The 25,771-nt window shown below is 54.4% G+C and overlaps 3 protein-coding genes across 19 annotated transcripts; 1 reads left to right on the top strand and 2 right to left on the bottom strand.

The window, feature by feature from the left end:
* Nucleotides 1–1,576: 1,576 nt before the first annotated feature.
* Nucleotides 1,577–12,306, bottom strand: PLPPR2 (phospholipid phosphatase related 2). 6 transcript variants are annotated; one of them, XM_054250248.2, is made up of 10 exons: nt 12,130–12,306; nt 10,744–10,918; nt 9,660–9,739; nt 7,816–8,004; nt 7,581–7,716; nt 6,010–6,281; nt 4,889–5,065; nt 3,418–3,540; nt 3,040–3,091; nt 1,577–2,905 (listed from the first exon to the last, which is right to left on the bottom strand). In XM_054250248.2, exons 3-10 carry the CDS (start codon nt 9,723–9,725, stop codon nt 2,562–2,564), a joined length of 1,359 nt encoding a protein of 452 aa, XP_054106223.1. In that variant the 5' UTR covers nt 9,726–9,739; nt 10,744–10,918; nt 12,130–12,306; the 3' UTR covers nt 1,577–2,561. The 6 variants fall into 6 exon arrangements, with proteins under 6 accessions (XP_054106223.1, XP_078216737.1, XP_035143334.1 ...); XM_078360611.1 differs by having other exon boundaries at nt 3,434–3,540; XM_035287443.3 differs by having other exon boundaries at nt 10,744–10,954; nt 12,167–12,306.
* Nucleotides 12,307–12,459: 153 nt separating this feature from the next.
* CCDC159 (coiled-coil domain containing 159) lies at nt 12,460–21,738 on the bottom strand. 6 transcript variants are annotated; one of them, XM_054250249.2, is made up of 12 exons: nt 21,635–21,738; nt 18,780–19,009; nt 18,283–18,316; nt 17,942–18,030; nt 17,769–17,850; nt 16,630–16,831; nt 15,714–15,781; nt 15,554–15,630; nt 14,496–14,602; nt 14,193–14,275; nt 13,059–13,175; nt 12,755–12,883 (listed from the first exon to the last, which is right to left on the bottom strand). In XM_054250249.2, the coding sequence occupies exons 2-12, from the start codon at nt 18,897–18,899 to the stop codon at nt 12,879–12,881; spliced, it is 984 nt and encodes a 327-aa protein (XP_054106224.2). In that variant the 5' UTR covers nt 18,900–19,009; nt 21,635–21,738; the 3' UTR covers nt 12,755–12,878. The 6 variants fall into 6 exon arrangements, with proteins under 6 accessions (XP_078216743.1, XP_078216745.1, XP_054106224.2 ...); XM_078360618.1 differs by having other exon boundaries at nt 18,918–19,009; XM_078360616.1 differs by having other exon boundaries at nt 21,638–21,738.
* Nucleotides 21,739–21,803: 65 nt separating this feature from the next.
* Nucleotides 21,804–24,768, top strand: TMEM205 (transmembrane protein 205). Of its 7 annotated transcripts, none has more exons than XM_035287450.3 (4): nt 21,804–21,873; nt 22,584–22,692; nt 22,797–22,960; nt 24,426–24,768. In XM_035287450.3, the coding sequence occupies exons 2-4, from the start codon at nt 22,593–22,595 to the stop codon at nt 24,729–24,731; spliced, it is 570 nt and encodes a 189-aa protein (XP_035143341.1). In that variant the 5' UTR covers nt 21,804–21,873; nt 22,584–22,592; the 3' UTR covers nt 24,732–24,768. The 7 variants fall into 7 exon arrangements, with proteins under 7 accessions (XP_035143341.1, XP_078216746.1, XP_008985546.1 ...); XM_078360620.1 differs by having other exon boundaries at nt 22,475–22,692; XM_008987298.5 differs by lacking the exon at nt 21,804–21,873 and adding an exon at nt 22,025–22,052.
* Nucleotides 24,769–25,771: the final 1,003 nt, after the last annotated feature.

Raw genomic sequence — 25,771 nt, 5'->3', positions numbered from 1 at the left:
AAAGCGTTGGGATTACAGGTGTGGCGACCTTGTTTATTGTCTTAATATTAGAATGCTCACATACATGACAGCAGAGGTTTCTGTCTGTTCCTCCCACCTCCACAACCCCCACCCTGTGCCTAACTAAACAGCACCTATGCTTTGGTCTGAACCTTTGTGCCCCATTCCCATTCATATGTTGAAATCCTAACCCACAGTCATAGGAGGTGGGGGCCTTTAAAAGGTGATTAGGTCAAGGGTGGAGTCCTCAGAATGGGATTCATGTTCTTATAGAAGAGGCCCCAGAGAGCTCCTCCACCTTCTGCCATGTGAGACTAGAGTGAGTCTATGAGAAAGCAGACCCTCACTGGTCACGGAATCTGCTGGGGCCTTGATCTTGGACTTCCCAGCCTCCAGAACTGTGAGCAGTAAACTTCTGTTAGGCCAGGCATGGTGGCTCATACCTGTGTAATCCCAGCACTTTCAGAGGCTGAAGTGGGTGAACTGCTTGAGCCCAGGAGTTCGAGACCAGCCTGGGAAACATGGCAAAACCCTATCTCTATTAAAAAATAATAAGAAGAAATAAGAAATTTCTGTTGTTTCTAAGCCATCCTGTCCATGGCATTTTGTTATGGCAGCTGGAAAAGACTAAGACCATCTGGCACACAGTGGGGGTTCCACAATGTTTGTGGAATGAATGAATGGGTTAACTAATGAGAAGGGAAACAAACTCCCTTTTCCTGGGTGACTCTGGGTCCCAAATGCCCTGTCTGAAGCCCTCTCAGAGCCATGATTGTGGGAGGGGTCCTGTGGCTCTCTGACCCTTTGAACATTCCCAGTATCTGCTGAGTTCAGAGGGGAAGGGGTCTTGGTGTCATCTCATACTCAGCACCCCTGCTTTCATTCACGCAGTCAGGTGTTCAGCGTGGAGGTTCTTTTTTTCTTTTTCCTTTGGGACAGAGTCTCATTCTGTTGCCCAGGCAGTACAGTGACCTGATCTTGGCTCACTGCAATATCTGCCTCCCAGGTTCAAGCAATTCTCCTGCCTCAGCCCCCTGAGTAACTAGGATTACAGGCGTGCACCACCACGCTCAGCTGATTTTTACATTCTTAGTAGAAATGGGGTTTCCCTACACTGGCCAGGCTGGTCTCGAACTCCTGACATCGTGATCCACCCACCACACCTGGACCTTGGCTTGGAGGTTCTTAGTGCTCCTCAGCATCCCTCATCCCTCTCACAACCCCCAGGTCTCCTCACCCTATTCCCTGTGCCCTCTGTGCCCTGGCCTGAGATAAACAGCTCCTGACGTAGGTTTGTGTGCTTTGGTGGCTTGAGCGACTTGTTTGCCTTTGACAGATGAAGAAGCAAGGGCACAGAGAGGTGAAAGAACTTTCCTGAGGCCACAGAGCCCAGAATGCTGAGCCAGGATTTCAGCCCAACTTTGGAGCCCCATGAAACCATACTGCCTCTCCACAATCGTCCTCAGATACACTGCAGCAATACACCCACACCCAGCTCCACAGACATCTAGACCCACGATGAAAGTCCTCCGCACCCTCCCCCCACCACCCGGGGGAGGAAGGCAGGTGGCCAAACTTCTGTTACAAACAGGTCTTTATTAAAGAGGAGGAAGGGCAGGAAAGGGGGGCAGTGCCTCCTCTACCCACTGCCTTTGCCTGCCTGGGGTGAGGGAGCCCCTCTGCTCCACCCATGCCCCCCATGATGGCACATCTGTAATGAGGCTGAGGCATGGGGGGCAGTATGAAGAACAGGGGCAGGTTTCAAGAAAAAAAAGAAAAAAACCCTTCCCACAGCCCTAATAAATAACAGAAGGGTTTGGGATGACCTGGGCACGGGCAAGGGGAGACACAGCACCCTGAACCCCAAAAACTGTGAAGTGGGGCAAGCCCTACTTAAGTAGGGGATTAGGAGGGACTGGGTGAGAGGTGGAGAGGCTGCACAGAGGGGAGGGGCTAAGAGGAGAAGGAGTACCCCAAGGACCCTGCCATGGGGGAACCTGCCCCCCACCCTACAGCTGGGCTCGCTGATTCTGAGAGAAGTCTCAGTGACAAACAATGACCTCATCTCCCTCCTCTCCTTTGCACATGCTTAGACACGGGCGGTCCCCCATTGACTGGAATCATGCCCACCCACTCTAGAAATTCCAGAAACCAAGGGCTCCTATTGGCTGTTCAAGTCGCTGAACACTGGCTGGAGTTGCCCTCTTGCAGAAGGATTCTAAGAAGTGAGGGGAAGGCTCCCACTGGCTGGAGCCAACTCCTTTTGGTTGAAATTCTGAGTACCAGGGGTTCTCATTAGCCAGGCAATGGCCAATGGGGTCAGGCTTTGGCCCTTAAAAGGGCAATAGTAGGGGCAAGGGCCCACCCTGCATTTCTGCCCCATCGGGATGTCCCAGAGGGCCAGAGAGGCAGGTGTCTCCCAGATGTCCTTCCAGCCATCTTCTAATGTCTGAGTCTGGCTGGCTTGGGGGGCAGGGGACTTTGGCACTCACGTGGTACACCCACACACACGCGTGGCAGGAAAGAAGGGACCGGGCAGATTCTGGGTGGGTGGTTGGGCCTCACAGCAGGTGGTCACGGCTGGCAAACAGGTAAGGGCTGAAGTTGTCCCGGTGGAAAGGGGAGGGATAGAGTCCACTCAGGGTGTACAGGTCCCGCAGCAGGGGCGTGGGCAGCAGCAGCTTCCGGCCACGTCCACCACCCCCGCCTGGCCCTCCAGGTCCAGGGGAGGAAGGCGAGGGTCCCTGGCTGGGGGTGGGTGCTGGCAGGGGTAGGGGCAGGGGCAAGGGCGTCGGCTCAGACCTCAATCGAGGACGGGGCACACGGGGCGACGAACACATGGCTGGGGCCCTGGAGGACACACAGCTGGGGATCAGGTGGCCACGGCGGGCGCAGTTCTGCGACTCTAGTGATCAGAAGTCAGAGATCGGGGGATCAGAAAACTTGGGAGGCGGCATAAAATCATAGGTGAGACCTCTGGGGCAGTGGCTGCCCACCTATAAGACCTCCTGTTTATCCCCCCACTTCCCCTATACTCACTGGATGGGGTGAGCCGTGCCGGTGTCGAATGCGGCCTGCAGACCTCGGGTTCCTGAGACAAAGAGACAGAGGGAAGGGGCTAGTGGCCCCCTGGGCCCTACCGGCCACAGTCACAAGGAGCTCATCAGATGAAGAGCCCCATGAAAAAGACAACCACGGTTTCCGTGATTAACTGTGTCCCCTTGGGAAGAAGACAGGGGTGCACCCTTTCATTCTTTGAGGCTGTTCCCCCAGGACCATTTCCACAGAGATGGGTGATCCCTCCACTTCCTCATGGTTCTGAGACCCCCCACCTCTTGCCTGACTCCCTTCCTGCCTCCTTGGGCCTCCTCCACCCACCACCCTCTCCAGCCGGGAGCAGTCCCCGGCCCCCCTTACCTGGGCCACACTTAACTTTTCGAGGGGACTGTCCATGGTGGGGACTTGGCCCAGGTCCTCCCAGGGAGAGAGCCTTCTGCCAGAGGGTGGCCGGCTCTGAAAGTTGTGCACAACGCAGGTGACCTGGAACAGAGGGAGAGAAGTGTGTTGAGGGCTGGGGCCAGTCACATAGGAGCTATGTAAATACCATCCCCACTTTTCAGATAAGGAAACTGAGACTCAGGTTTTCAAAAACAGCTAATGCATAGTATGTGTCAGGCACTGCTCATTCCACTTTACTATGCGGTAGGTGCAATTATTACTTATCCCACAGAGCCCGGACTAGGGTAAAGCAAGTAAGGCCAGGTTGTGCGGGGGCAGGATTTAATTTCTTTCTTTCTTTCTTTCTTTCTTTTTGGAGACAGAGTCTCACTCTGTGACCAAGGCTAGAATACAATGTCATGATCTCAGCTCACTGCAACCTCCACCTCCTGTGTTCAAGCTATTCTCCTGCCTCTGCCTCCCAAGTAGCTGGGACTACAGGTGTGCCCCATGATGCCTGGCAATTTTTTGTTTTTTTTTTTTTGAGACAGAGTCTCACTCTTTCACCCAGGCTGGAGTGAAGTGGCATGATCTTGGCTCACTGCAACCTCCCCCCGACAAGTTCAAGCAATTCTTCTGCCTCAGTCTTTCAAGCAGCTGGGACTACAGGCATGCACCACCATGCCCAGCTAATTTTTGTATTTTTAGTAGAGATGGGGTTTTGCCAGATTGACCAGGCTGGTCTCCAACTCCTGGCCTCAAGGGATCCACTACCTCGGCCTCCCAGAGTACTGGGATTACAGGCATGAGCCACCGTACCCAGCTTTGATTCGTCTTTATTTAGAATTTTTGTATTGTGTATATTGTGATAGTTTTGTATTAACTTTGATTTTTTAAAATGTTTTGTTAAAATATTATTAATCTTGATTTCTACGTGTTTGGGCACCCTCTTAAATTTGCATTCAAGGCCTTGATCTTGGTATCTCATTTCACAGATGAGAATATCCAGGAAGGGTCAGGCTAAGGGACTGGCCCAAGGTCACATAGAATCCACACCCTTCTCCATCATGTCTTCCTGACTCTTGGGTTAGAGGACTGATGAAGGCCTTTTTTTTTTTTTTTTTTTGGAGACAGAGTCTCACTCTGTTGCCCAGGCTGGAGTGCAGTGGTGCAATCTTGGCTCACTGCAACCTCTGCCTCCCGGGTTCAAGCGATTCTCCTGCCTCAGCCTCCTGAGTAGCTGGGATTACAGGCACGAGCCACTGCGCCTGGCTAATTTTTGTATTTCTAGTAGAGACAGGGTTTCACCATCTTGGCCAGGCTGGTCTAGAACTCCTGACCTCGTGATCTACCTGCCTCAGCCTCCCAAAGTGCTGGGATTTCAGGCATGAGCTACCGTGCCCAGCTGATGAGGGTCTTTTATGCTGGGAAGTTTGGGGAGGGGACTCACCAAAAAGGTGGCGATGGCCGCCCCTGTCAGGAAGCCAGCCAGCACGTCGGACCAGTGGTTTCGGTACTCGGCCACACGGACAACACCCACCAGGAAGGCTGGGCACAGCAGGGCCAGGCAGAGCGAGGGTTTGACTAGGCGGGAGCCCTTCACGCGGAACACGAGAGTCACGTACATCTGCGGGGAGCCGGACTGGTCAGGGGACAAGCGGAGGCAAGTCGCCGAACCCAAGAGGAGGCTCCTTTCTAAGCTAGGGTGCATGGTCAGAGCATTGGGGAGCTGGAGAGTGTGGCCAGGGGCTCCAGGGATGGAGTTATGGACCCTCAATGGGCTTTTCCAGAAGCGTGACCAAAACGTTAAAGACGGGGGTCAGGGACTGAGGATGTAGCCTGCAGGTCTAGAAGGTGTGGCCAGAGTTCCCAAGGGCAGAGGACAAGGTGTCGAATGCGGCCTGCAGACCAGGTGACCCTGGTCCGGAGTCACAGATGGGAACAGACGCTTGCTAGGTCAGAGCGTGGGCACAGAACCAGAAGGTGGAGTAAGGGCTAAGGGGGCAGGTACAGGAGCTCTAGGAGATGGAGCCCCTGACCCCCAGGGGACCACTAACAGGGTGGCAGCCTAAAACCGGATGCCAGAAAACAGTTGAAGCAACAGGGGATGTGACCAGGAAAAAGCAGGGGACAGTTAGAAATCCCAGAGCAGTCAAGAGCAAGGAGCGTGGCCAGAGCTACAGGGGGCAGGAACAAGGCCCCAGGAGAGGGACAAGGACTCCAGGGGGCCGTCCCATCCACCTAGTCTCCCAGCTAATATATTTAGCGCCCGTAGCATCCTGGGGGCCTGGCTAGGCTCTAGGAGTTCCGAGTCCATAGGGTGGAGCCAACAGCCTCCCTCACGAGCGTATTATTGGCTCAGGAGGCAGGACCAGCGAGCAAGGGGCGGAGTCAATAGACTGGCTGGGGGCGTGGCTAAGACCTGGGAGGAGGAGGAGCGAGAGCTTTCAACAGGTCGGCTCCCACCAGGGGGCGTGGAGGAACACAGGCTCCAGCCCTAGAGGTTTCCTGGCTCCTGGTCGCCGTCCAGCCCGCACCCCCATTTCCGACCCCGAAGCTCCCAAGGCTCACCGCCGTGTAGGTGACCGCGTAGGCGCAGAGGGCCGCGTCCTTGCAGGGGAAGGCGCGGCGAGCAGCGGCCACGAGGCTGGGGCTGCCAGCGCAGGCACCCTGGTCGGTGACAAAGCGGTCGGGACCTGGGCGATCCGGCGAAGGTGGCAGGCAGCCCAGGGCCGTGTAGTTGGGGCGGCACACGGACAGGAAGTGTGGCGTGGGGTTGCCGGTCACCACCTGCCCAGCGTTGGCGAAGATGGTTGTGGTGAAGAGGCCGAAGGAGTAGACCCCTGGGGGTGGGATAGTGGAAGGGTTTATGCGCCGGGCCCTGATGCTCCCACTGGTTCCATTGGACCTTTTATCTCCCTTTTCCTGTAACTGTCATGAAAGCACACTTGGGATTCCGTAGCTGGGCCAACATCCCCCTTCCTTTAGGACCACCAGGAAGGCACTCTGAGGCCTCCTTCACCCAGGTACCCTCATTATCTGGCCCCTGTCTTTCTATGATTACAACTACGTCAGGGGTGGGTCTTCCCTTGGAGTCCCATTATAGCTGGGCTTGGACCTCCCCGCCAACACCATTACATCAGGATCCAGCCCATACCCGGGATGGCCAGGGAAAACTCTAATGGCATATCTGGGCCTCTTCCTGCCTGCCCCCAAACTGGCTACTACTGAGTTCATCACTCTCCTCCTGGGGCCACTAAGAAGTTAGAGCTGGGTCTCCCATCCTCTGCCCCTGGGACCACAATTATAGGTAAGCTCTGCCCCTCCCCCTTTCCCACAGCCACCACTTGTGTTTGGGACCCCATTTAAAGCAGTCAGAGTCTCATCTCCCTACCCAGGGGCCTGAGGGTGTTTGTCCTGTGCCTGTGTCTCTCTTTTGTGCTTGAGACTTTCCTTGTGGCATTTTGGGACCCTCTTCCCACAGTTGCCATTATGGTTGGGTTGGGCCCCACCCCCACCCCCACTCCCACCCATGTCCCTAGAACCTCCATTACATCTGGCCTGAGCCTAAGTCCCTCATGGCTTCCTGACATCTCTATCACGGCAATTCTAGGTCCTCTTCCTTACCCCCGGAATTGTTTTTTTTTTTTTTAAGAGGTGGAGTCTTGCTCAGTCTCCAAAGTAACTGGGACTCCCAAGCAGCTGAGTCTGCACCTCAGCCTCCCAAGTAGCTGGGACTACAGGCATGTGCTCCCATACCCAGATTTTCCCTGGAATTTTTCTTTCTTTTTTTTTTTTTTTTGAGGTAGAGTTTCACTCTTGTTGCCCAGGTTAAAGTACAATGGCACGGTCTTGGCTCACTGCAACTTCCACCTCCCAGGTTCAAGGATTACAGTCGCCCGCCACCATGTGCAGCTAATTTTTTGTGTTTTTATTAGAGACAGGATTTCGCCATGTTGGCCAGGTTGGTCTCGAACTCCTGACCTCAGGTGATCACCTGCTTTGGCCTCCCAAAGTGCTGAGATTACAGGCATGAGCCACTGCACCTGGCGTGGAATTATGCCTGTCAGGCCCACAACTCTTTGCTTCTATACCCACCTCCCACCATTACCACGGGGCTGACCCCAGGCTGTGTCTCTCACCCAGGAAGCGGACCAGCCTCCGCAGTGGGGGGCTGAAACGGCAGCAGGCCCCGGACACAATGGTGCTCTCCCCGATGACTGGGACCGCTGAAGGTGGTGTGGGGAAGTAGGCACGTGCCAGCTCCCCCAGCAGGATCTGTGGGCAAGATCAAAGTGGAGTCTTCCTGGCCTTCCAGCCCATCCCCTCACCCACCCTCACCTGGCCCACCTGCCTCCTAGGAGGTCATTGTCTCACCGTGAGGGTGGGCCCGGCAGTGACCAGTGCGTAGGTGAGAGCAGGAGGCACTCGGCTGGCAGCCTCAGGCCCTGGGTAGGGCTTGGTATAGGTACTGTCATAGCAGAAGAAGCCCTGGGTGTGCACGGGGAAGGTGTCCGTGAACTCCAGGCGGTAAGCAAGCAGGATCACAATGCCCAGCAGCACCGACTGCCACCGAGCCAGGGCAGGGAGAAGTGGCAGAGAGAGAAGAGAGAGGGTCAGGGTCCCAGCTGAGGCCACGGAGGCAGAGATACGAAGACGGAGAGACATGTGTTAGAGACAGAAAGTGGAAGACGGAGAGAGATGGAGACAAGGGGAAGAGAGACTGAAAGAGTTGGGGAAAGGAGGAGGAGGTCAGGGCTTAGGAGAAACAGAAAGAGGAGGAGGTAGAAACAGAAAGGCCATGTGCAGCGGCTGGTGCCTGTAATCCCAGTACTTTGGGAGGCTGAGGCGGGAGGATCGCTTTGTGCTCAGGAGTTTGAGATCAGCCTGGGCAACATAGTGTGACCTCATCTCTGCATATCTATAGTCCCAACTAGTTGAGAGGCAGAAGAAGGACTGCTTCAGCCCAGAAGATTAAGGCTACAGTTAGCCTTGATGTCACCACTGCACTCCAGCCTGGGTGACAGAGGGGACCTGTCTCCGAAAAAAGAAAGAAAGAAATAGGTGGCTCATGCCTATAATCCCAGGACTTTGGGAGGTCAAGGCAGGTGGATCACCTGAGGTCAGGAGTTTGAAATCAGCCTGGCCAATATGGCAAAACCCTGTTTCTACTAAAGATACAACAATTATCCAGGCATGGTGGTAGATGCCTGTAATCCCAGCTACTCGGGAGGCTGAGGCAGGAGAATCACTTGAACCCAGGAGGCAGAGGTTGCAGTGAGATCATGCCACTGCACTCCAGCCTGGACGAAAGAGTGAGACTCTGTCTCAAAAGAAAGGAAGAAACAGAGAGAGAAAGGGAAGTGAGGGAAGGAGGGGAGAAGAGGAGAAAAAAAGCAAGAGAAGAGAGGAGGGAAAAGAGAAGGGAAGGGAAGAGATGGGCATGGGGAGAGAGAATAGGGTCAAGGCTCAGATGAGAGAGAGACAGACAGCAGGTGGTGGAGAGACTCTCCCACAAGGAAAGAAATCAGAGGTTAGGAGGAGTACTAGCAGCTACCAGGTCTAACCCTAACTGTGGGCAGGGGGGTCATACCAAGCCTTGTCCATGAATTAATACATTTTACCTTTACAATAGCCCTAGGAGGCCGGGTGCAGTGGCTCACACCTGTAATCCCAGACTTTGGGAGGCTGAGGTGGGAGGATCACTTGAGGCCAGGAGTTCTAGACCATCCTGGCCAACATGTTGAAATCCCATCTCTACCAAAAAATACAAAATTAGCCGGGCATGATGGTGCACACCTATAGTCTCAGCTACTCAGGAGGCTGAGGTGGGAGAATTGCTTGAACTTGGGAGGCAGAGGTTGCAGTGAGCCGAGATTATGCCAGTGTACCCCAGCCTGGGTGACAGAGTAAGAGCCTATCTCAGAAAAAAAAAAAAGCCCTAGGAGATGGGACGTTAGTGGTGCCCATTTTATGAATGAGGAAACTGAGGCTCAGGAGGGTACCTGCGGGGTCCAGCACCCTGCAGTGTCGATAGGGCAGAGGGGGATTGGATCCTGGGGAGTGGCACTTTGGAATCCAGGCTCATAAACCACTTCTCAAGAGAAAGGAGATGGCAAGGGAGACCCCAGATATGGAAAGTGGGTACAGATAGGAAGACAGAGGTTGGACAGAGACAGAGATAGGCACGCCCTCTCTGGGAGAGGGATGGAGGCCCTCACCTCCACGAAGACAAAGCAGGGAATGATGGAGAAACTCCTCTTCAGATGCGGTCTCCCTCCCGCCATGGTGAAGGCCAGGCCTGCAGAGTGAGGAGGCAGTGGGAGTCCCAGGGCTGTGCTTAGGGGAAGGCTCAGGTCACTGGGACTCTGGCCCCATCCCTGAGTCCTTTGGCCACACCCCTGCCCCTGAAGATGGGTCCAGGGGAAGCCCTGACTCCACCCCTTGAACCTTCTGGCCATGCCTCTGCAATCCAGGTCCCACCCTGTTGGTCCCAACCCTATTGGGGACACCCACCTCCCCTGACACCACTCCCTGAGATTCTGGAGATTCTGTAAGGGTCCCCTTCCTCTACAGCTGACAAGGGAGACTCTGACCCAGTGCCTTTTAGGAGATGGTCCTTGAGAAGAGACTCTCCAGCCTCATGGGAACCCCTCCCACATGGCATTTAGAAGAGCCCCCAAGTCCAGGTACAATTGCTCACGCCTGTAATCCCAGCACTTTGGGAGGCCAAGACAGGTGGATTACCTGAGGTCAGGAGTTTAAGACCAGCCCGGCCAACATGGTGAAACCCCCTCTCTACTAAAAATACAAAATTAGCTAGGCTTGGTGGCAGACACCTGTAATTGAAGCTCCTTAGGAGGCTGAGGCAGGAGAATCACTTGAGCCCAGGAGGCAGAGGTTGCAGTAAGCCAAGATTGTGCCACTGGACTCCAGCCTGGGCAACAGAGCGAGACTCTGTGTCTCTTAAAAAAAAAAAAAAAGAGCCCCCACTAGTTTTTAGGGAACCCCATCCTCTTTCCCCAGGGGCCTCCATCCCTGCCAGGCCCTTCCCCTGAATCCTTTCCTCCATGGCTCCACAGGGGCTCCTCTCTCTGTCCCCATGGGCTGTGGTGTTGGTGTCTGATTGGGCTGATAGCCAAGCCCTCCTTCTCTGCCAACTGCTTCTCCCTCCTTCCCCCTCTTCCCAGCCGGTCTGCCTCCCAGTTCTCCTCTTCCCTCCCCCAAGGCTACCCCCAGTCCCCAGTGCTTCAGGGCTCAACACAGTCACACCTGCTTACACCCATTCTTCCAGCCCGATCTCACCTGTGAAAGTGCCCTATGGCTTCCCCCAGGCTGCATCCACACTCCCAGACTCACAGCTGCTCCTGGTGGCCAGCAGGGCAGGGATGGTCACCCCCATTGTGCAGATGTGGAAACTGAGGCCCAGGCAGGTGAGAGTAGGCACTCTGGGTCCAGCGCCCCAACCACGACGCTCATTCTGTAGTGTGATATGGGGTGATGGTCGCCAGAAGTCCTAGAAACCCAGAGTCACCCATGCTGGCACCCCTAGGAAGCACAACCCAGCCACAGCCTCCATCCTACCCCCCAACACACACACACACACACACACACACACACACACACACACACACACGGCACAGCGTTCATCCATCCCACGGTAAAGACTGGGCACTAGCCGACTTCCAGGCACTGTGCTGGACGCCACTTTGCAGTGAACAAGACGGGGCCACTCGTTCAGACAGGTGTCCAACACACACAACAAACATCACTGCATACTTACACACAGTGGGCACACAGCCTGTCAGAGACACCCAAACAGATCAAACAAGTCCCCACCCCCCACCCTGGGCCAAACAGAGAGAAACACATCAGGAGACCCTATACACATCACAGTCCCACACAAGCCCTCACCCCACCACAGTCAGGGACACACAGGCCTGCAACACACTTAAGAGTCACAGCAAAGAAAGAGTCACTGCACACAATGGGGGTCACAGAACCCATCAAAGCATCACACCCCCAATTACAAGGCACTCCGTGACAGCCACACACACACTAACAGTCTCTTATTCACACTGACAGTCATAGGGGAGAGACACAGTGCCATCCACAACCACAGCCACATGGCCACGTCCACAGACCATGGCACAGACTCACAACGCCACACAAGAAAGGTGCACGGTGCACAACCACAGCCACACACACACACACAGACACACACACCATCAGAATAAGCACAGCAGTAGCCACATAATGACAGTCATTACTGTCATTGCACACAACCACACAGATGCCAAGACAGTCACACACAGAGACAGCAGCCACACGGGGGGCCAATGGCAGCCACAGCACAGCCACACACACACCATCCGAGTGACACCCACAACGACAGCAGCACAATGACAGTGACACACATCCGCGGACCTCCCGAAGCCGCACAATCCCAGTCGTGCAGCCACACGATGTCAGTTACACAACCACACAGACACACAATGACAACCACACAATCACAGTTACCCACGGCCACCCTCACCATGGGCGCTGGGCTCCTCCGCCCGGGGTCTCCTCCCCCAGCTTCGTCCCCTCCCCCACCTTCGCCGCCTCCCCTCCCTCGCCCCTCCCCGCGCTGGACCCTAAGGCGCCCGACCCTCAGGAACCGGGGAACGACGCTGGGGGTGGGAAGCCCACCGGAGGGGATGAGGGGCGCCCCAGCCCCTCTCCTCACCGCGTCGAGGCCGCAGTCGCCTGAGACCCCGCTCCGTCTAGATGGCCCTGGCGCGGCGAGATGGACAGACGGCCGGCCCGGCTGGCAGGCGCCGAGACCGAGATGCGGTCGGCCGGGCCGGGCAGCGCCGCGCAGACTCCGAGGCGGAGGGAGGGGCGGGGCCTCCGGGCGCCTCCTTTGCATAGCCCCCCGTAGGGCGGGGCCTCATTAGCGGGGTGGGGCGGGGCCTCCGTGCTCTTGGGGGCGGGGCGTGTTAGCATCAGTTGTGGGAAGGAACCAAGAATGGATGTAAAGAGGGAAGACCCTGGGGTTGGGAAGAGCTCCAAGGGTAATAGGAGGGAGGGGCTTCAGAGCATGTCCGTGCCCCTTGCTCTCTGGGCCTCAGTTTCCCCATTCACCAGGGCCCCCCAGAAAGGAAGGCTCTATGGCCAGCGTGGAAGTCTGTCTGGCCACTCGTATCTGGACAGAATGATTCCTTGCCTTGTCATATATTAAATCTGGCTTCACCATGTCCCCTGATTCCAAGCCCACACATCCCAAAAGACCTCTGGGGTCTCTACATGCCTCCCCCGCAACACTGAAAAGTAAATTGTGAGGGCAGGGGGATTCCTAGCACAGGAAGCAGCAGGACTAACAGTCCAGGGCAAGAAGAGGGTCTGGGCTAGTTTATTTTCTTTCTGGAGGGGTCTTCAGGGAGAGCAGTCCCGGCTGCTCAAGCTGTGGAGAGAGAGAGTGGGTCAGGGCCTGACCAGGTCCAGGGGACTCTGGGGCTGCAGGGCAGGGACCGAATGTCCAGATTGGGATCTGGGCCTGTCCCAAGGGTCTAGACTGGGAGTTCAAGGCCGGTCAGGAGGGGAATGGGTGGGTGGGGGGGAGTGGGAAGAATCTGCACCGTGTGGGAAGGAACGACGGCTCTTGCTGAAAGGTGGCTGAGAGAGGTGCTGGTCAGAGTCAGAGTCAGAGTCCCAGGAGGGGAGTGGATGGCTCAGGTGCCTGTGCCCCTTGTGGCCTGCAGGAGGGACAGGTACCCTGAATAGGACCCTCAAGTAACCTCCAAATATATGCCCTGTGTCCCTTCATAGTATACCTCACTGATACTTAAACCATGACCCCCAAGTCCCTTGAATGTGATTCAATGTGACACCAAATTATGACTTCAATGACCCTTGAATTTTACCCAACTGACACCTTTTTTTTGTGAGATGAGGTCTTGCTCTGTTGCCCAGGCTGGAGTGCAGTGGAACGATCATGGCTCACTGCAGCCTCAACCTCCCAGGCTCAAGAGATCCTCCTGCCTCAGCCTCCTGAGTAGCTAAGACTGCAGGTGTGCACCATCACCCAGTTAATTTTTAAATTTTTTGTAGAGATGGGGTCTCACTGTGTTTCTCAGGCTGGTCTCAAACTCCTGCACTCAAGCAGTCCTCCCACCTTGGCCTCCCAGAATATTAGAATTATAGGCATGAGCCACTGCATGGGGTTCCCATGGACTCATATAAGATCCAAGTGACAGGGCCAGGCACGGTGGCTCACATCTGTAATCCCAGCACTTTGGGAGGCCTAGGTGGGCAGATCACGAGGTCAGGAGATCGACATTATCCTGGCTAACACGGTGAAACCCCATCTCTACTAGAAATACAAAAAAAAATTAGCTGGGTGTGCTGGTACATGTCTGTAGTCCCAGCTACTCGGGAGGCTGAGGCAGGAGAATCATTTGAATGTGGGAGACAGAGGTTGCAGCGATCCAAGATTGTGCCACTGCACTCCAGCCTGGGTGACAGAGTGTGACTCTGTCTCAAAAAAAAAAAAAATCCAAGTGACACTGAATGTGACCATGAATGACTCCTGGATGAAAACTCCAGTGATTCCTTAATGTGACCCCAGAATATTACTTAATGTGACAACAGAATAACACTCAACAGATGGATGTCACTCCCAAGTAGGCTCTCTGAACATAGCCCCCCCACCCTGCCCCGAGTGAGGCTAGACAATGACCTCCCACCCCTGGACAATTCTCAGCCTCCCTCACCCCTGGGGCTTGACGCCTTGGGACGAGCCCCCAAAGACATGGTGAGGCCATTGATGGAGTTCTGCAGCACGTGCACAGCAGACCTGCAGGAAGATGGGGAGCTAGGGGTCCTGGGAGACTCCAGGCTGCTCAGGGAGTGGACAGCAGTAGGCCTAAGGTTGGGGGTCATGGTGGGGGTGAGTCCTAGGGAGTGAGGGAGCTCTGGACTCAGGTGGGCTCCAGGTTCTGGAAGTCACTGCCAGATCCCGTTTGGGAAGGAGGTTCACATGAGGGTCAGGGGTCAGACTGAGGGCTGGGCATCACCATATGTCACTCAGTTCCTTCCAGCAGCCATCAGCTCCCTGAGGTATCTCCTCAGTCTCCGGCCAGGCAGATGTCTCATAACCCTGCTGCTTCATCTTGGTCAGGATCTGAGGTGGGGAGGGATGAGAGAACAGCAATCATAATAATAGTGACAGTAGTAAAAGGTGACTGTTTCACAGCACTTAGTATACGCCAGGCTGCATTCAAATGCTTAATACTCAGCTAACACAGACACCTGATCAGGTAGGGATGAGTGTTTGTTGTTGTTATTGTTTGTTTTTTGAGACAGGGTCTCACTCTGTCACCCTGTGAGTGCCGTGGTGCCGCCAGGGCTCACTGCAGCCTCAACCTCCCAGGTTCAAGTGATCCCCCCATCTCAGCCTTCTGAGTAGCTGGGCCTGCAGGCACATGTTAACACACCCAGCTAGTTTTTTTTTGTTTTTTTGTTTTTTGTAGAGACAGGGTTTCACCATGTTGCCCAGTCTGGTCTTGAACTCCTTGACTCAAGTCATCCCCCCACTTCAGCCTTCCAAAGTGCTGAAATAACAGGCATGAGCCTCCGTGCTCAACAGGATGAGGGTTTTTTTTGATATGGAGTTTCGCTCTTGTCACCCAGGCTGGAGTGCAATGGGGCAATCTCGGCTCACCACAACCTCCGCCTCCCGGGTTCAAACAATTCTCCAGCCTCAGGTTCCTGAATAGCTGGGATTACATGTGCCCGCCACCACACCAGGCTAATTTTTGTATTTTTAGTAGAGACGGGGTTTCACCATGTTGGCCAGGCTGGTCTCGAACTCCTGATCTCAGGTGATCTGCCCACCTTGGCCTCCCAAAGTCCTGAGATTACAGGCATTGGCCAGGATGAGTTATTATTACACCCATTATACAGATGAGGAAACTGAGGCTCAGAGAGGTTGAGTGACTTGCCCACAGTAACACAGCAGTGAGAGGCAGAGCTCGGATTTGAACTCACTCTTCAATGTGATGGCAGAGGCTGACCAAAATCCCCATCCCTCCCTCTCCCATTCCTCCCCAGGGTCCCCATCTCCTCCACTCACTTTGCGGCATTTCACCTGCGTTTTCTGCATTTTCTGAATGTTCATCAGGTTCTCTGAAATCTCATCCTCCTGGGCCTCTGTGGAGGGAGGGGGCTCAAGGGGACAGGGGCTAAAGAAGGATCCCCCTCTCCCGCCCCTGGCTGTGGCTCCAGGCACTCACGGAGCTTCTGATAGATGCAGGTCACCTCTTTCTGAACCAGTTCCAGCTCCTCCCACAGGAACTTCTTGCTGAGGGGACAGTGCAGCCTGGACCTACACTCGCTGCCTGGCCCCTGACCACCCATCCGCCCAAGTCTGTCCCCTCCCCACACCTCCCTGTCCATTTCCCCTCCTTTCTACAACCCCCTACCCTCATCCCCATCCTTTCCTTCCAATCCCCAGCCTCCCATTCTTTCAGCCTCTCCCAACCCACTCAGCCTCCTATCACCTGGCCTCCACCTCCCCACCTCCTGTCCCCGATTTTCTACACCCCCAGCCTCCTGTCCTCTCAGCCTTCCCTGCCACCCCTCTCTGACCCCCTGGCCTCCTTTTCCATCCCACCTCCAGCTTTCTGTCTTCCCTGCCTTCTGGCCTCTCAGTCTCCCATTCCCCAACCCCCACCAGCCACCTGTCTCCCCTGAGCCTCTCATCCTCTCCTCTTTTATTTATTTATTTATTTTTGAGGCATAGTCTCACTCTGCCAACCAGGATGGAGTGCAGTGGCACGATCTTGGCTCACTACAACCTCTGCCTCCCGTGTTCCAGTGGTTCTCCTGCCTCAGCTTCCCCAGTAGCTGGGATTACAGGCACCGGCCATCATACCCGACTAATTTTTGTATTTTTAGTAGAGATGGGCTTTCACCCTGTTGGCCAGGCTGGTCTCAGGTGACCCGCCCATCTTGGCCTTCCCAAGTGCTGGGATTACAGCCATGAGTCACCGCACCAGGCCTCATTCCCTCTTGTCCCTCAGGCTTTCCATCATCCCCCAGTCTTCCTCACCCAGGCCTCTGCCATTTCCCTGATCCTGCCTCGGTTCCCCAGTTCCTGACCTCCCTTCCCTCCTGTGGACTCCCGCCTGCCCTTCCACCATCACCCACCTGTTGTGGATCTCCTGGGCCAGCAGCTGCAGGCAGCGAGTGGTGTGGATGCGCTGCACCTCCTCACTGTCATGCAGGGTCTTCTCCAGCCCCTGCAGGCCTTGGTCCAGGGCCCCATAAAGCTCCTGCTGGCCCTGCTCCAAAGAGGGGCCCGACTTGTGCCCCTCCTTCTCTCCCTGGTGGCCTGTGGGGCTCAGCACCTCTGCAGAGAGTGTGGGACCTTGACTGAGCCCTGATCCCACCCTGAACCCAGCTTGTCCTAATCTTGATCCAGAACCCACACTCTCCCAAGACTCTCCCAGTTTCTCTCACCCTGGCCTGGCCCAGCTAATCCCAACAGGACCAGCTTCCAGCCTGATTTTTTTTTTTTTTTTCTGAGACAGAGTCTCACTTTGTTATCCAGGCTGGAGTGCAGTAGTGTGATCTCGGCTCACTGCAACTTCTGCCTCCTGGGTTCAAGCAATTCTCCTTTTTCAGCCTCCTGAGTAGCTGGGACTACATGCGCACACCACCATGCCCCAGCTAATATTTGTATTTTTAGTAGAGATGGGGTTTCACCATATTCGTCAGGCTGGTCTTAATCTCCTGCCTCAGGTGATCCACCTGCCTTGGCCTCTCAATGTGCTGAGATTACAGGCATGAGCCTCCAGGCCCGGCCTTTTTTATTTTTATTTTTTAGTAGAGATGGGGTTTCACCATGTTGTGCCCAGGTTGGTCTCGAACTCCTGACCTCAAGTGATCCACCCTTTTCGGCCTCCCAAAATGCTGGCTTTTTTTTTTTCCTTTGGAGACAGAGTTTGATAACCCAGGCTGGAGTGCAGTGGCACAATCTCAGTTCACTGCAACCTCCACCTCCCAGGTCCTGCTTCAAGCAATTCTCCTGCCTCGGCCTCCTGAGTAGATGGGACTACAGGAGCACACCACCATGCCCAGCTAATTTTGGTATTTTTAGTACAGATGGGGCTTCACCATATTAGCCAGGCTGGTCTTGAACTCCTGACCTCGTGATCCACCCACCTCAGCCTCCTAAAGTGCTGGGATTACAGGTGTGAGCCACCACGCCTGGACAGATGCTGGGATTACAGGCATGAGCCACCATGCGTGGCCTTGCCTGACCTTGATCTCTGGCCAGTCCTAACCTTCAAGCTGCTGAATCTTGATTTGCTGCAAGCAGCTCTCCTTCTCCAACATGGTCACTGAGTGGTTCAGGAACTCGAAAGCCTGGGGGAAAGAGGTCAACCTTGGGGTGACAGGAAGGAGGGGAGGGCAAGGAGAAACAGAAATTGCTGGCAACAGGGCCATGGCGGTTCACCTTGGTCTGGGCCTGTAGCTGGCTCTTGAGTGACTCAAGTTCACATCGCAGGAGCTTCTGGGAGTCAGGAATCATCACAATGGTTTTGGCTGTGAGCAGAGGAGAGGGTGGTGAGCCAGCACTGGGAGGGGTGGGGCCTGGAGCAAGGGCAGGGCAGAGGTCAGCAGAGGCTCAGAGTGGCAGTAGGGACAGGGGGTAAGATTTAGAACAGGGGCCCAGTAAGCCTTGGGCAGGAGTGAATGGGTGACCTTGGCAGAGGGTCAGCTGTTGCTGGGGCAGACGGTAGAGGTAAGAACCAGCAGGTCTTCCCCCACAGTCTCATCGGGAAGGAGCTTTCTCACCTTTGACTTTGGAAGAGCTGGTCTCCAAGGGCTTCTAAGGAAGAGAAACAAGAGGGGAGTAGAAATTTACCCCTGAGCTGCCTCCTTGTTCACCCCAAGCAAGTTTGGAGGGCTGGACAAGAGTTGGATCTCTTCAGTTCTGGGTGTCCCAAACCGCAAGTGCAGGCAAAGCTGCACTCCAGGCATATTCATGCACCTCCCCCTTGGGCTGGCTACACATGTTCAGAAATGCACTTCTGTGGCTGAGAGACGCTCACAGACAAATCCCCATGGAAGACACACAACCACACTCTTTGCTTCCATTCATTCCGTCATCCCTTCATTTAAGACTTGTTTAGTGAGGGCCTGCTGAATGCTAGGCGCTGTTCTAGGTGCTGAAGACACACACAGTGGGCGTGTTCATGGGAGTCCCTCTGCCTTACAGCCCCTTCCCTAAGCCCCACAGCGATAGATGCAGTGCTTTTCTGCATTGAAGGGGTTTCTTGGGTGGGGGTGACCTTAGCTACGTTGTAATGCCTCTTCAAAACGTCCTGGTCATTACGGCACTCCTTCTTCAGGTCTGGGTTGGGGAAGCGGGGAGCCCCATGTGGTGGAGTCCCCGAGCCCACCACTGGCATCCAGTCTACACTCCTCACTATGTTCCCAGAAGCAGGGCGTCCCAAGGTCTCCTGCTGTGGGGTCCTGGGCCAGGAAGCTGTACACTCCAGAGCCTTGTCCAAGGAAGAGCCTGGGAGTGAGGGCTTTCTTGAGGGACAGTGCAGAGTACTCCTCACATTCCCAGCCCCTCCCAGCATCCCCAGACCTACAGCAGCCCCCCTCCCATGAACCCCAGTACTTCTCACACTTCGTGTTAGCAGGCAAACACACGCTGGAGGGTGAGGGAGGTTAATAGAGGCAGGACACAGGGTAGACTGGCCAAAATAGGGTCGCTGTGAGTAGGGAAGCAGTGGCTGCTTTGAGATAAGTCTCCATGTCTCCACTGCCCCAGACCCTCCCTGACATTCCAGAGATGTCTCAGCCCTAAACTCAAAGCTTCTCTGTTATGGCAGAAGCCAAAGATGGATGAAATGGTCCCAAAGTCAGCTATGGCCAGGCACGATGGCTCACACCTGTAATCCCAGCACTTTATGAGGCTAAGGTGGGAGGATCATTTGAGGTCAGGAGTTCGAGACCAGCCTGGCCAACATGATGAAACCCTGTTTCTACTAAAAATACAAAAATTAGCCAGGCTTGCTGGAGGGTGTCTGTAATCCAAGCTACTTGGGCGGCTCAGGCAAGAAAATTGCTTGAACCTAGGAGGCAGAGGTTGCAGTGAGCCAAGATTACACCACTATACTTCCGCCTGGGCAACAGAGTGCGAGACTTGGTCTCCAAAAAAAAAAAAAAAAAAAAGATGATCCCAGCCCCAAGGTTTGGGTGGGGCAGTGAGAAGGACCCAGAAGACCCCAAAGTAAAATATCAGACCTCAGAAGAGCCCAAAGAAAACAGTGACATTGACACTGGCTTAAAGGAAGGGCTTCCCTGGCAGGGAACAGCATGTGCAAAAACTTGGAGGTGTGGAATCACATGCTCTATGCTGCTACATTCTTGATGGCTGAATCAAGGTCCAAGAGGAAGCAGCAGGAGGTTAGCGGAGCAGCTCAAGGAAAGCATTGACGGCGAAGCCAGGAGCTTGGACCTGGCCCCAGAGGTAAATAACAGCCATAGAGTGTGAGCAAGAGAGGCCGGGCATATCTATTCAATAAATGTTAGCTGAATTGCGGTCCAGGCCTGTGCTAGAAAAGACTGGGAACAGAAAAGAGCCGAGCTCTGGGTCTCATATCCAGCTCCCCTCCCCCTCCAGTATAATCAGGGATGGCACAGATGGAGATAACTGGGGCAGGTCTGCCTGGAGAAACTTCTAGGTGAAAGGCACCTTGCCCTGAGTCACACTCAGCCTGTTCCACCAAATCCTCTAGAACTTCTCTTTTGTCTCCCATGCCAGACCTTCTGCCTGGTGTCCTTTCCCTGATTCAGTCTGCCTGGAAGACTCCTATACGTCCTTCAAAACCCTACTCAGGCTGGGTGTGGTGGCTCACGCCTGTAATCTCAGCACTTTGGGAGGTCAGGGTGGGCGGATCACCTGAGGTCAGGAGTTTGAGATCAGCCTGACCAACATGGTGAAACCCCATCTCTACTAAAAATACAAAATTAGCCAGGTGTGATGGCACATGCCGGTAATCCCAGCTACTTAGGAGGCTGAGGCAGGAGAATCGCTTGAACCCGGGAGGAGGAGGTTGCAGTGAACCGAGATCACGCCATTGCCTCCAGCCTGGGCAACAAGAGCGAAACTCTGTCTCAAACAAACAAAAACTACTCAGCATATTTTCAGTAAAATCTTCCTTAATCCTTTTTTAGGCTCCTGTTTTCTGAACACCTAACTGAGTGCTGGGCATCCTAAGCACTCACTGGATCTTCACACCCACCCTGTGATGTACACATTTTTCTTCTGCCTGAAATGTCCTAAGCTGCCCCTCCAAGAGTCACTGCCTCAGGGAGGTCCTCACTTCCAGGGGCAGCAGAACATAATGGTTAAGCAGGGAAACTCTTCGGCTAGATGGCCTGGGTTCATATCCTAGCTCTGTCCCTGCCACCTGTGTAATACTGGTGGCGTTCCTGAACCTCTCCATGCCTCAGTGTCCCCAGCTATAAAAACGGGATGTTGGGGCCCGGCACAGTGGCTCACGCCTGTAATCCCAGCTTTGGGAGGCTGAGGCAGGCAGATCACGAGGTCAACAGATCAAGACCATCCTGGCCAACATGGTGAAACCCCGTCTCTACTAAAAATACAAAAATTATCTGGGCGTGTTGGCGGACGCCTGTAGTCCCAGCTATTCGGGAGGCTGAGGCAGAAAAATCGCTTGAATCCGGGAGGCGGAGGTTGCAGTGAGCCGAGATCGTGCCACTGCACTCCAGCCTGGCGACAGAGCGAGACTCCGTCTCAAAAAAAAAAAAAAAAAAAAGGGATGTCATAATATCCACCTTATTGGACTGTTGTGATGAAATGTATTAATCCATGCCAGTGCGTGGTATACAGTAATGGGAATCTGTGTTTGCTATGAAATGTCACGCTGACAACCTGGGACTTAGGGACCGTAGGAAGCCTGGGAGGCTTGGAGGCGAAAAGGAGAGGCATTTGAGAAGCAGCTCAGGTCCCCAATCGTGTCTCCTCTCTCCCCGCCCACCCCGGTTTTGCTTCCGCGTCCCTCTAGGGAAAATTATTTAGGGAAGGGGCGGGGTCATCAACCTGGCCCCGCCCCCTGGCTTGTGAATTCTGCACCCTCCGGGCTATAGACGCCCATCTACCACATACCACCTGTTCATGATCTCCCATCAGGGACCGCGAAGCCAGGCCTCAGCTGTGACGCTGAAATTTGATCCCGCGGGGACACCATCGCATTAAAAAGCTCAAAGACTGAAGGAGTCACAGAGAGGGGTGTGGCCGGCATTTTAGTTCCGCCCCTGCTGGAGTAGCCAAAGGCCTCATTGGCGCCTTCACGCTTAGTAGCCGCGGTGTAATTGGATAAAAGCCCCTGGAGGGGGCGGATCCCAGTGAGTTTCTACCAATCGATTAGTCAGTCCCCAAGAGGGCGGGACAGAAAGCTGCAGATTTACGATCCGATTGGTTTCGGGCCCAGCTGGGAGGCGGGACGAATTCTTGGTTGGGGGAATCCCACCAGGGGACACGGTGGAGGAGGGGGTCACTGTCCACTCGGGGGCGCTGGAGTGAGGTACCGAATTCAGCCCGTTGGCCCCGACGCCTCTGTTCTCGGAATCCGGGCGCTGTGGGTTGAGGTCCCGGTTCCTAACGGTGGGATCGGCGTCCTCGGGATGAGATTTGGGGTTTCCTCGGGGGCTTTGGGGAGCTTGACCTTACATCTGGGATTCTCTTGTGAGAGGGATGGTCTTGGCTGTCGGACCTGGATCCCTGCGGTGATATTTGGGAGTTAGTGGGGTGGTCCCTGAAAACCTAGGGCTATGAGCTGGAGCTGCTGGGGCTGAAATTTGGGGGACTCTGAAGTGGCATGGAGATTGAGGTCCAGGCAGCCTGAAATCTTGAGCGCTGACATTTGGAGAGATGGGGTCGAGGGTTGTCTTTGGGCCCTGACTGCTTTGGGCCTTTCTCACTCTCATTCCTGGGCTGCTTTGCCAGAATCTCTGATGGATTGGCCCTTACCCTGTCCCCGAGCGGGCTCACAGGGTCTGAAGGCCACGCACGAGGCAAAGGTAAAGTTCTGAGCCACCCGGTGCCTCCTTCCCAGGGCTGCAAGATGGAGGAAGGCGTGAACCTGGAAGGCCTGATTAAGATGGTCCATCTACTGGTCTTGTCAGGTGCCTGGGGCATGCAAATGTGGGTGACCTTCGTCTCAGGTATGGACCCTCAGCTTGGACGTCATGGGTACCTGGAGTGGGTATGGAAATAAGAGGGGAACCTGAAAGTGCCCTAACATCCCTATGGCCCCCATTTCCTGCAGGCTTCCTGCTTTTCCGAGGCCTTCCCCGACATACCTTCGGCCTAGTGCAGAGCAAACTCTTCCCTTTCTACTTCCACATCTCCATGGGCTGTGCCTTCATCAACCTCTGCATCTTGGCTCTACAGCACACCTGGGCTCAGCTCACATTCTGGGAGGCCAGTCAGGTACGTGGGTTTGAGCACCACTACCCTCTGGAGACTTGTTCTCAAGACCCCAGTGAGCCCCTATGGCTACACCTTTTCCAGAAAAAAAAAAGTGCCCCTTCTTCCTGATGGATACAAAGCTGGGCTCTTGATACCTTTGAGCAGTGCACAGCCTGTACAACAGTCCCCATTAGCCCTGTCTGTCCCCCCCAGCGTCTCTCTACTAGCTGCTGTTCCCTCTCTTCCTGCTGGCTGGGCCTGCTGCCAATCTGTGGTGACTCAGCTGAGCTGGAATAGTGACCCCGGCTTATTGTTTAAAAACCAGCCCGACTGGGAATTTATGGTTTCCTACCCCCTTCCACACATTTTTTTGGCCACAAGGCAAGAAACCATCTCTGCATCTCAGATTTCTCGACTCTAGCCTTCCCCTGCCTGCATTATGTTCCACAGATGTGGGCAAGTGAGACCTGATAGGTTTTTCAAGAATAATCTCATAGCGACAGGAGGGGATTATAGGTAACTAGAACTTCACAGACTGTTTTTTTTTTCTTTTAGTTATTTTAATGAAACAGACTCAGAAGGTATTCAAAGATTTACAAAAAATAGAGATGGGTTTATGGCAACATGAGAACGACAAAAACATTTTTCTTAATTATGAAAATAGAGATGAGAGTCTTGCTGTGTTGTTCAGGTTGGTCTTGAACTCCTGGCCTCAAGTTTTGCTTCCACCTTTATCTCTGAAAGCACCAGGATTACAGATTATGGGCATGAGCCACCATGCCTGCCTTCAAATACTTTTTGGGTTTTTTTGGTTTGTTTGTTTGTTTGTTTGTTTGAGACAGGGTCTTGCTCTGTCTCCCAAGCTGGAGTGCAGTGGTGTGATCTTGGCTCACTGCAACCTCCGCCTCCTGGGTTCAAGCAATTCTCGTACCTCAGCCTCCCAAGTAGCTGGGATTAGAGGCAGGCGCCACCATGCCCGGCTAATTTTTGTATTTTTAGTAGAGACAGGGTTTTGCCATGTTGGCCAGGCTGGTCTCAAACTCCTGACCTCAAGTGATCCACCCACCTCCTCCCAAAGTGCTGGGACTATAGGCCTTGAGTCACCATGCCCAGCCACTCAAAGACTTTTTATTCACTCTCTGTGGGTCCAGTGTCAGCTTCTGGGGTCTGGGATGTGGCCACTGAGGCAAGAGATCTTACCTTGGGGACTTCCAGTCTCAGTATCAGAGGAGAGGAGGCTCGGGAGGTTTTAGTGGGGATGGAGGAGGTGGGGATGGAGCCTTTCCTTCAGAGCTGCCAGTTTCAGAGTAGGAGAGCTGGAGCTCTGCTTTGGGGCCCTCAGTCTGGGTTCAAGGAAAGACAGGGAGGCAGGCTTTTGATCCAGTGCTGTCCCCACCCCCACCCCTGTGCTGTTGAGAAGGGCCCTCCTTAGGGCCCCTCTGGCCTCCCAGGCATGGCTTACCTTCTCCTTGGCTGTCCCTGCCAGCTTTACCTGCTGTTCCTGAGCCTTATGCTGGCCACTGTCAACGCCCGCTGGTTGGAGCCCCGCACCACAGCTGCCATGTGGGCCCTGCAAATGGTGGAGAAGGAGCGGGGCCTGGGCGGGGAGGTACCAGGCAGCCACCAGGGCCCCGATCCGTACCGCCAGCTGCGAGAGAAGGACCCCAAGTACAGTGCTCTCCGCCAGAATTTCTTCCGCTACCATGGCCTGTCCTCTCTTTGCAATCTGGGCTGCGTCCTGAGCAATGGGTTCTGTCTCGCCGGCCTGGCCCTGGAAATAAGGAGCCTCTAGCATGGACCCTGCATGCCAATAAATGCTTCTTTGGAAATGGCTGCTGTCTTTTTTTTCACCCCCCATGAGAAGCAGGGCGAGAGGCAGGCAAGGGTAGAGCTGAGGGCTTCAGTTTCCCCATTCATGAAGCATGATGATTTGGAGTATCAGGCGTTGTAGCCTGTAAGCCTCTCCTATAATGATGCCCATGTATTGAGCACCTGCTGTATACCAGACATGTTGTTAACCACTGGTATATCATGTATTATTTGTTTTGTCTTTTTTTTTTTTTTTTTGAGATGGAGTTTTGCTCGTGTTGCCCAGGCTGGAGTGCAATGATGCCGTCTTGGTTCGCCACAACCTCCGCCTCCTGAGTTCAAGTGATTTTTCTGCCTCAGCCTCCCAAGTAGCTGGGATTACAGGCACGTGCCACCATGCCCAGCTAGTTTTGTATTTTTAGTAGAGACGGGGTTTCTCTATGTTGGTCAGGTTGGTCTCGAACTCCCGACCTCAGGTGATCCACCCACCTCAGCCTCCCAAAGTGCTGGGATTACAGGCATAAGCCACTGCACCCGGCATTTTGTCTTGTTTTTAATGCAGGGTCTCGCTCTGTCACCCAGTCAGGAGTGCAGTGGCATGATAGCTCACTGCAGCCTCCAACTCCTGGCTCAAGCGATCCTCCCACCTCAACCTCCCAAGTAGCTGGGACTACTGTCACATGCCACCAGTCCCAGATGGTTGTGATCCTAGAGTACAATCATATTTCCCACCCCAGTGACTTTGGGGGTGGCCACGTGACTTGCTTTGACCAATGAAATGTGAGCAGAGGTGGCCTGTACCCCTTCCAAGGGGAAGTGCTGCAAAACAGTGCATAATTTGCTGCATTTTCTCTTCACAAAACCACCATGATGGGAACCAAACCTTAGCTGTTGGGCCCATGAAGTCTTGGGGGTGCTTGTTACTAAGCATAACCCAGTGCCTCCTAACTAACCCACTTCATCCCCATTCATCCATGTGGCAGCTCTTGGGGCAGCTACTTTTGTTACCATAAGGCAGTGGGG

Source organism: Callithrix jacchus, chromosome 22 (genome assembly GCF_049354715.1).
Source record: "Callithrix jacchus isolate 240 chromosome 22, calJac240_pri, whole genome shotgun sequence".
Lineage (NCBI taxonomy): Eukaryota > Metazoa > Chordata > Mammalia > Primates > Cebidae > Callithrix > Callithrix jacchus.
This window is presented reverse-complemented; position numbering and strand designations above follow the sequence as displayed.